Source organism: Macadamia integrifolia, chromosome 9, assembly GCF_013358625.1.
Source record: "Macadamia integrifolia cultivar HAES 741 chromosome 9, SCU_Mint_v3, whole genome shotgun sequence".
NCBI classification, from domain to species: domain Eukaryota; kingdom Viridiplantae; phylum Streptophyta; class Magnoliopsida; order Proteales; family Proteaceae; genus Macadamia; species Macadamia integrifolia.
In genome coordinates this window covers 33,473,626-33,484,012 of record NC_056565.1, presented here as the reverse complement: position 1 = coordinate 33,484,012, position 10,387 = coordinate 33,473,626, and the positions used below count along the sequence as shown (strand labels likewise).

General features: G+C 39.1%; 2 protein-coding genes across 2 annotated transcripts in view; one reads left to right on the top strand and one right to left on the bottom strand.

Annotated features, from left to right (window-relative positions):
• The first annotated feature begins 1,032 nt into the window (after window positions 1–1,032).
• Window positions 1,033–7,490, top strand: LOC122089921 (prohibitin-3, mitochondrial-like). Its single transcript, XM_042659698.1, has 2 exons — window positions 1,033–2,103; window positions 7,202–7,490. Exon 1 carries the CDS (start codon window positions 1,247–1,249, stop codon window positions 2,096–2,098), a length of 852 nt encoding a protein of 283 aa, XP_042515632.1. The 5' UTR covers window positions 1,033–1,246; the 3' UTR covers window positions 2,099–2,103; window positions 7,202–7,490.
• A 2,275-nt stretch (window positions 7,491–9,765) lies between these two features.
• The window catches only part of LOC122089453 (glyceraldehyde-3-phosphate dehydrogenase, cytosolic), a 3,559-nt gene continuing 2,937 nt past the window's right edge, over window positions 9,766–10,387 (bottom strand). The window contains exons 11-12 of the mRNA XM_042659209.1: window positions 10,199–10,288; window positions 9,766–10,080 (exon numbers count right to left, since the gene is read on the bottom strand). Coding sequence (XP_042515143.1) covers window positions 10,035–10,080; window positions 10,199–10,288 — 136 coding nt within the window. The 3' untranslated portion in view covers window positions 9,766–10,034. The remainder of the gene's footprint in view (window positions 10,081–10,198; window positions 10,289–10,387) is intronic.

Sequence of the window (10,387 nt, the reverse complement as noted above, 5' to 3'; positions counted from 1 at the left end):
TATTTGATTCGGATTAGGACCGAATTATTTGTAAGATTCAGTAAAATTCTATTCGGGTGAAGAATTTAAAATTCGGTAAAATTTTGTCAGCTGATACGTATTGGTATTAGTCATACCCAATACAGATATGGACCTTTTTTTTTTTTTTTTTTTAATTTATGCCCAACACGACTCTATCAGTGCCCGTGGCTGTATATTGATACCAATACTATTTTTTGTCTTACAAGCCATAGCCACATTCTAAAATTTTAACTCGGTATTGTGCAACACAATCCAGTAAGACGGGTCCAAGGTGGGTTCGGGGCCTGGAATTTCTCCTCGTTCAATCACTAATGCAGGAAAACTTTGTCATAAAAATAACTTCCACGATTGTTTGAAAACCTCATTTTTGCTTCAAAACACATTAGAAAAACAAGGAAATATAATAAATTTATTCACATGGGTCAAAACAAAAGAGAGTGTTAGTGTAGACCCCACATCTCATGATGTGAGAAGGTGCAGACCTTTTATCAAAAAAAAAAGTGCACATTGGAATCTGCACTCGAGGAGTTGCTTGGTTCTCGCGGTTTACACGTCAAAGTGCTTCGAAAGGTGTCAGAAAATGCCTGGAGCTGGAGCTGGAGCCGGAGCCAGAGCCCGGCATGTTCACCCAAGTATACGAAGAGAGGAGGAGTGTGCTAGGCTGCTAGCCCGCACTTCCATTTTCTTCGTTGGCCTCTCCGCTTCTTCGCCTTTAGATAACAAAAAATGTCCACCCCTTAGGCCGTCAAATTATGATGAGAGTTACGCCTTTTGGAGCACCAATAGCGTAGGGTTGTGCGGCTTCTTTTTCCCAAGAAAAAACACACAATCATCAGATGCATTGCAAAACAAAGCCCATGAGGCCAAAGCCCAAGCAGTGGGTGGGCCTTAGCCTCAATTTGGACCATTCTTGGGCTTGGGCCTCAAGCCGTAATCGAATGAGTCCTCTCATATGGGCCCAGCCCACATATCAATAAACCAAACTCAAGACTCAAGAGGCCAAGAGGCCGCTACTTCAACGGAGTATTAGTTTTGCCACCGCACCAGGCGTAGGGTTTGGGGTTTTTGGAGTATTCGGTTACCGTTAACTTGCAGATCAAGAAAGCTTAGGAACGTGGGAGCTACAAGCACAGACCCCTGGCCTCCCTCCCAGAATCCACAATTACCTTTCGCTTTCTGGTTCAGTCCTCACAAGTAACGAACAAAGTTTTCCGAGGAGGAGAAAATGGGTAGCAACCAAGCTGCGGTGTCCTTCCTGACGAACCTAGCTAGAGCGGCTTTCAGTTTGGGTGTCGGCGCAACCGTTCTGAATTCATCTCTCTACACCGTCGACGGTGGCGAAAGGGCTGTACTGTTTGATCGATTCAGGGGAGTATTGGACGAGACTGTGGGAGAGGGTACCCATTTCTTGATCCCAGGGCTGCAGAAGCCCTACATCTTCGATATCCGTACTCGTCCCCACACCTTCTCTTCCGTCTCCGGTACCAAGGATCTGCAGATGGTACACCTCTCCTTACGTGTCCTTGCCCGCCCTGAAGTTCCCCGTCTTCCAACTATCTTCAAAACCCTTGGCGTGGAATACGATGAGAAGGTCCTCCCTTCCATTGGTAACGAAGTTCTTAAGGCCGTTGTTGCCCAATTCAATGCCGATCAACTCCTCACCGAGCGTCCCCATGTCTCTGCCCTCGTTCGTGAGAGCTTGGTTCGCCGCGCTAAGGATTTCAATATCGTCCTCGATGACGTTGCCATCACTCATCTCTCCTATGGTGCCGAATTTTCCAAGGCCGTGGAGCAGAAGCAGGTCGCCCAGCAAGAGGCCGAGCGCTCCAAGTTCGTTGTGGCCAAAGCCGAGCAGGAGAGGAGAGCTGCTATTATTAGGGCCGAAGGAGAGAGTGAGGCCGCTAAGTTGATCTCCGAAGCCACTGCAGCTGCTGGGATGGGCTTGATTGAGTTGAGGAGAATCGAGGCTTCCAGGGAGATTGCTGCTACCTTGGCCAAGACTCCCAACGTTGCCTACCTTCCTGGTGGGAATAACATGCTTCTTGGTCTCAACCCTTCTTTGACACCAGGCCGTTGATCATGGTAATTGCCGGCGACTCTCTCCCTCTCCCATCTGCCCCCTACCCATTTCGTTTTTGGTTTGTTAAATTACGAAATATGCATAGAATTACCTTTAGCCGACCCCCTCTCTCTTGCTTAACTTAAGGTTCTTTTTGCTTAGTTATCTACCTCATAGAATGTTGGGTAAGTTTCTGATGCCAATGTGCAATTAACAGTCGATGTTTGGTTCTTTATTGCATTGTAAAGCTTTGAGCAATATTAGCAATGAGGTAGAGTACTAATTCATTGATCCCATCAACGAGCTTAGTTATAAGTATTAAAGTCAATTGCAGTGGTTTGCTAAATCGAATGGCTTCATCAGAATTGCGAGTTGCATATAGGCTCGAGTCCCATGAAATGGATTCCATAGAATGGGTTTCCCATTGATTATGATGATTGTATGATGTTAGGTTGATTTTGGTGATTGTATGATGTTAGGGTGGAGTTCCCACTCACCATGATGCACGGAACCTTCAAAGGAAGTAACTACAAAATTTCGAAGTGCGTAGGGTATGAAAGCTAGAGTAAGGCTACAGTCAGTGAAGTCTATGGTGGGAAGGGTATGGTAATTTGGATAGAAGTGACTGGTTGTGTGTTAGAATTTTGGGTTAGTTGAAGATAGGATTTCAAGGAATTTTTGATAGGGTGTGAAATTGACGTGGAGGAAAAGCATGCAGATTCTAGAGTAGTTTGAAGCTTATGGATTAAGAAAGGTTCTTTTCTTGTGTTCTTGACAGGTTGGGATGGTTTGGGGCTGATGACGGTTGGGTTAGGATTATGCTGTTAATGGGTATTGTATGGTAATGATTGACTACTATCAAATTGAAAAGTTTCACCAACTAGAAAGCTGCTGATTCAAAGACATGCTGTGCAACAGATTAGGATCTTTAACATGCCATACTTAAACTAGAAATAATTGTAAGATTCATGTAGCTAGTCACCTATTGATCAAAGCAAGAAATTGCAGCCAACGTGAATGATAAGCTTACAGAAGAGAAATGATCCCTCAAATTCATTAAGAAGTAAATGACCAAGTTCAATAACCAATTCTGGCTAAAAATACACATGCTGTTACTTTTTGGCTAGGTCTGTTTCTTCTGGGAACTGAGATAAAATAAGAGAGTCTAAAAATGACCACTACTCACAGAAAGAAAAGAAATTGTACCCTTAAGTTATTCGCACAAATAGCACTAATAAGAAATTCGGAAAAGGAGAGAGAGGAATGATGACCTGCTTCATATTCCACGGACTGCTAAATGTAATGCTCTTTTTCTTTGAGATACCATGCCTCTGGTTGTGGTATCTTTGGCATTGAGTAGACCGCTAAAGGAATCCTTTGAAAGGAAAAACCATTGTATTTCACTTATAAGAAAATGCTTCTGCATCAATTCTTATTACTGCCAAAAAAATAATGTAATGTTGCATTTCACTGGGATTCTCACTTCTGGTGCTCTGAGTCTCTGACTGATAGAGTGTTACGTGTTAGTTTTTTCAATTAATTTAAATATTTTAATATTAAGTTATGTAAGGGAAGCTATTAGTTAATAGGAGGATGTGGGACATATCGTGGAGAGTGGATAGTATGGGTGCAGTTATGATAAGTAGTGGATTGTAATAGGTGTCTTAGGTGTCAAGTGTTGGGGAAGTTAGAAGATATATTGTAACGGCTACTTTTAGGGGCCTATTTATTAGTGAAGTAATGGAAGATAAAGGAGAAGATAATTATTAAAATTTTCTTTTAAAGAGAAAGAACGTTGGGCTTCGTCTGTTAAGCCAAGAGGTTAGCTACCTCCCAATTAGCCAAACCCTATTTTATCTCTGGTATTTTCTCTCCCTTTCTTTCTTGTACGTATCATAGAGGTTGGTCATTAGGTTGATGACTGTTTTTATCAAGTAGGGTTATTTTGCAATGGCCCATGTAATTAGCTATGGTTAGTCTTCTGCTTTTAAATGTCTGTTGTCTATTTTGGAAATGATGTAGAGCAGCAGGTTTCTACTGAGTATCATATTGCGATTCAGCCGATTCTTATGAACTGACAGATAAACCATATGCAACCAAATGACTAATTGACAAACAATAGAAATCAGAAGCTTTGTGCTTGCATTGGTGTTCTTGACTAGTGGGATGTCCGTTGAGGTTTTGATAGAGTAATCATCAACCTGATTATTGTTCACCTCTTCAAATACTATATTCAAAGGACAAAATTATTGTGAAAGTTAATATTGATCTGACCTTGATTTTGAGGCTTTAAGATGTGAAATCAACCTATTCCTCCAAAATTAGTGAGCAAATATATAGGTGAAATTTGAAATTTTGAACCAAATCTTTACACCAGGAATTAGAAGCAATAACATTTTCTCAATGCCGCAGATATACCAAGGAATTCTTTGACCAACTAAAATGATGTACCTTTTGACATCATTGGATACTTGTATATATATTTATATTTGATAAATCCTTATGCCTAGCAGTCGTATGAGAAGCCGCACGCAAAGCAACCATATTAGATCCTAGTTTGAAAGGGAAACTGAAATTCACTACTTACTAATCAATTTCAAATCCTACTTTGTAACTCTTAACTTCTTGAAGTAGAAGTTAAAGTTGGTCCAATAATTTTATAGGAATGAGGATCAGGCTTATGCTTTGTGGACCAGAATATGGTGGCCCAGTAAGACTGGCTTTATGAAGATGCTTCTATACGTCATAAAATACAGTGAAGATTTACACTTGTCCTCTCTGTTTATTGATTGTCATTGCTATATTTTGAGATATCGAGCCCTCATTTTCCCCCTTGTATGAGGAGCTATTATCAATCCATTTGTCTACTTTTTAGTTTCTTTATGTGAAAAAATATATAACTGGTTCTAGCAGCCTTGAACCCTGACTGAAAATAAATATACTAACTGATTACAGAAGAAAGTTGTGGCAAAGTAAGGTTGGGATAGCATACTAGGTATCATAATTATTGCCTAAATTTAGAAGTGGTTGCCACTATTAGCATTCATGATGGACAATGCACGTTACCAACTTTAGATCCACTCAAGATGGACATAATTTTGATTTTGTTTTTTAACATGATTTGCTTAGATCTACTCAAGATGGACATCAATTTACAATACCATCTTTAACAATACTCCACCAACCCTCTCTTTTTCTCCTCTCTGTACTATATGCTTATAATGTAGCTATTTTCTCTTTAATAATATTGTCACCGTCATCTGTCACAAAGAGGAGGTTTTTTTTTTTTTGTTGGGGGTGGGGAATGTTTGGACCATAGTTGTCACGGTGAACAAAGGCGGTGGAGGGTTGTCTAAGCGCTTAGGCGAGAAGGCGCCCGCCTTAAGGCGAACAAGTGTTATTTTTTATTTTTTCTATTGGTAAGTTATATATACTTTGTATCATAAAAAATCAAGATTAAGCCACATCAGTCATTAAAAATCAACATTTAGCCACATCAAATCATAAAAAATTAACATTAAGTCATATTAAGTTATAGAAAATCAACATTTAGAGAAATGCTCTTATTCTATAATAAGTTTGACTGGTCAAATGATTTTATTTTTATATGAGACTTTTTGTATTAGTTATAACATAAAACCAACTTTCTAACAAGTCTAAGATTACTTAAATCTGAGTTGCAATGACAAAGTTATGCTTCAGTCAAACTTATTTTTTAGTTCGCGAATACTGTTAAAATCGATTGAATGAAAACTTAATTTATGAATATCAAAACAAAATATTATTTTACTGGACTTTTGGTTTTTAGCAATGTTTTAACATAATAGAATTTATAAAATTTTCATAATTGAGAAAAAACCCCAGCATTTAAAAGTTGAAAATCATCTCTATAACCAAAATCCAGTTTTTGTTCTTGGACTGGGGGGTTGACTTTTTATCCTTTTGGAATTTGATTTTTAAACTATTTTATTGGATTCAAATATGGGGTATTTGCTTATTTATGAATAATATCTTATGTAAATGAAATAATATTTGGCATAAATAGGTGCTGAAACACAAGGCGACATGCAGTGCAACAAGGCGACTGTCGCCTAGGCCCCAGGCAAACCGCCTGGACGCCTAGGCGATGCCTTGACAACTTTGGACGGAAAAAATATTTATGTTTGTATATCATCTGAGAGCAATGGTAAAAGGTTTGGGCTGGCCAGGGCAAATGCCTGGGTTTGAGTGAGGGCTGCCACTTTGCCCAAAAAATGCCGAAGGTTAGGATCGACTCCAAACTCACCCCTCCCAAGACCCCTCATTGGCAGGCCAGAACTGGGTAATGACCCATTAGAGAGAGTGAGAGAGAGAGTCTATTACTTGGGATCAAGGCATGATAACATGGCCAGAGAGCAGAATTGCTGTTTATTTTAATTGTATTAAAGCCAATTAAGCAGTTTATTCATTAAAAAAAAAAAACCCCCCCAAAAAAAACCCAAAAAAGAAAACAAAAAAAAGGGTTACTTTGACCACAAATGATATATTTTGAATCAGTAGTTTTTGGCATTCATTTTCTTAGTTACACTCAGGCATGGATCTAATGGCTCGGGATCTCTTGATGCTGTTGTCCTGCAATTTTCCTTTTCCAGAACCACCTACTTCCACTCTTTCTGTGTGTGTTTTTCCTTTTTTTGGGTGGGGTAGGGGTTTGGGATTTAGCACCTTGAAAAGTTCTGAGTAGCTGAAGCTGTAATTCAGAACATGTTGCTACCCTGCATTGAAGTTCTCATTGCACCATGCCACACTTGAAGAAGAAACTGATTCTACACAAACTGTCTTCAATACATTCTTTCGGGGTCATTTACCGTGAGTGACTGCAGTGGGAACAAATCTCAAAATGAGACAGCATAGTTGCGTATCGCTTTCACTTCTCACTGTTTATGTGCTACTCTCATTTATGTGAATTTAGGTTGATGTGGTTTACATTCTTTGGAGGTCATTTACTGTGGCTACAGTGGGAACAAATCTCAAAATGGGACAGCGTAGCTGTGCATCCCTTTCATTTCTCATTGTTTATGTGCTACTCTCTTTTATGTGAATTTAGGTTGATGTGGTTCCTTTTTCATCCTTTGGTTGCAGGAATCATTAGATGATCCAACCATGACTCTGCAGCATTTTTGAGATTCATGTTCATAGTTTGCTACTCCATGGGGCTTTTTAGCAAACATTTGCAGGTGGAACTTTTTGGTCGATAAACGTCTACAGATTTGAACTTTGCTAGTGTCAAAAGTTTGTCAAATTTGATCAGTTTACTTTTATGTTAACCATTTTGAATTCATGATATCATTTTAGCATACCTTTAGAATTCAGCCATGGGAAATTTAATTGAGTATAACACATAATAAGAGAAAACAAAAGTTCTGGATTATGTTACAAGTTTCTCATTCTATGTGAAGTTGAGTATCACAAAGCATACACATGGTAGCAATTTGCACGTATGGTACATAAATGTTAATACGGTTTTAGTGGCATAAGGCTTGGTTGAATTCATCTGGCTGCAAGGATTAGTTTACGTATCGGCACAGCAGTCACGAATACTAGGATAGCCTAGTGGTGGTAGCTTTGGCTTGTGGAGCTGGCACCTAGGGGAGGAGGTCGTGGGATCGAACCCTGTTGTACGCATTGTGTGAGTATGTGTGTGTGTGTGTGTGTTTGTGTGTTTTCTTATTTATTTTGTACCCATTCGTGGGTTGTTCAAATGGTTAGGACGAATTGGGGATTGTGTGGATTAGACGCACTGTCTCAGGTTTGATTCCCCATCTATGCATCTGCAATTTAAGTGGAGATCATGGTGGTGGGTTGCTGTGCTAGTCTCCCCGAGGATTAGTCGAGATGCGCGTAAGCAATATTAAAATTTATTATCGTCTGAGTCTGATTGCCCCCTTTTTTCTCTTGGTCGCTTGCCTGCGTCTGTCTCGGGTGCCCCCTTTGCTCCTTGGGATCAGTCAGCCTAATTAGATGTTGCAATCGATGGTTCCCAACCTCATTTCATTCTGATACGAGCCAATGCACAAGGCAATCGTTATTGCAAGGTCTGTGAGGGGCAAATGTACTCAGCCTTATCTTTTGCTTCGCAAGAGAGGCTGTTTTTGAGTTTCGAACATGTATTGGCCAATCGTTATCGCATTTCTGGATATGTCTAGATTTGGATCCATGATAATTCCACATGCAAGGGGTCAGAATCGTTTACCTAAAAGTGCAAAGTTGAATCCCTTGGCTCATGGTGAAGGTGATAAGAACCTTGTGAAGAGGGACTTTGTCATGAGAACCTTGAGAAGTGAAAAGGCTTCCTACTACCATGCTCATATGGTGAATTTGTGGTTTCAATCTCTCTCAACTAGTTTAGGTGACGAAACCGTGAAATAAGCTAATAGGTAGAGAGAGGAACACACAATACAAGGCCTTATCCTTTTCCTGAATGACACATTCACTCATCATGTAGCCTTATCCTTATCCTGAATTTTCATTACCAGTACAAGTGCCACCAAGCCAAAGGCCAAAAGTGTGTGTTTCTGAGTCTCTTTCTGTGCCTTTTTCCCTACTCACTCCCTACCCCATTGGTATGTTTACATCTCTCGAAAAAGAATTTTGGCTACGAAAACAAGACACGTCACTACAGCCGACTCATTATTTTCGGCTTCCTTCCTCCGCTGTGGTGAGCTCAGGGAATACAGTTCATGATATTGTTCGTTTTGAATGTCTTGATCTGAGATTTGGAGATTGATTAGTATGGACTCTAATCCTTATATGAATCATAGTTTTCTTTTCACTCACCATGGATCGATCAGTCTGATTCTAATTTTTGAACCCCTATAGAGATAACAAGTTCTAGTTACTTGTTTGTCCACTCTAAAATTGAGTTTTACAAAAGGTTGCCAATATTTTGACAAGATTTTTTTTTTTTTTTTGAAGAAAGACGTGTGGAGGAAATCATTTTGACATTATGATTGGACTCTCAGAATAATGAGTATCATCATCAAATCCCACCTACCATTGATAAGGTCTGAAATACTCTTCCTTGGCTGAATTCTATAAATTCTCTCTACACTATCAATGGAGGAAAAATGAATTTCAACAATGATTGTATAATTACGAATAAAAATAAAGACCAAATATGAATCGTCTTCTTAATAAGGTCTCTCGGAAGATTTATAGAGATGAAAAAAAAATGCTCCATTTCCAAATGGAGGGGGATTGTCATCTACAGCCAAAAACCTTTGTTCTTTCTCGCCATCAATCATTCAAGATCTTTCTCATTGCTCTAAATTCGTTTACTTTCCATCCTTCCTCATAAGCCTTCATCATCCCAGAGATTTTGGTTAGTATCATTGAGAAGCCTGGCTAAGAATTTGTAAATTTTGGTGAAACAATAGCACGATTAAATATGGATGTTTTTGGATGACAGATCCTGCTAGATATTTTGATAAGTTTAAGGGTAACAATGTTATTGGATGGTCCCATAAAAATGGAATCCTCTGCTTTCATATTTTGTGGACTGGTAGCTCCACTGCTTCCATACCAAGTTTCAATCAATTCCAATTGATTGCCTAATACGATTTGGATTTTCTGAAATCAAATGTGGCTAATGAAGCCTTCAACTACTTTCATTCTCATGGTGCTATAAGACTAGAAACCAGAAGCCATCCATGAAAACTAATAATTTCTTCCTCAAAAAACCGAAAAAAGGGGACTGTAGTTTCCCCTTAAAATCCAAGCTCAAACATAAATGCAAAAAACCAAAGAAACCACATTAGTCTCAATGACAATTTTATATAAAACCTAAAACCTGTCCTGTTTTATTTTTAACTCATGATCTAACCTACAACATGGACACAAAGAGGACTAAACATCCAACAACATTGAAGAATAGACTGTTTCCATTTCACTTCAAATCTCAAGAATTGGAAGCGCTTCATTTGGTGTGGGCAATGTGGACGATCAAGTCAACCACACGAGAACTGCATCAAAAGGAAAAGCCAAATCACCAAAACCATCGTTGCAGTGAAACCCTTGCTTAAAAGAGAGATGTTCAATCAAATTGAGTATAATTAACAACCAAGGATCAAAATTTTATACCTGTAACCCCACTCGTTATCGTACCAGGAGACAAGCTTCACGAAGTTATCATTCAAGGCAATCCCAGCCTTGGCATCAAAGATACTTGACCTGAAAGAGTATTAAACATTTTAAGTCCAATGCGAAATAAAGAGAACCAACAAATGAATTTCAGCTATTTAAGCTCCTTGAATCATCTAAACATCCCCC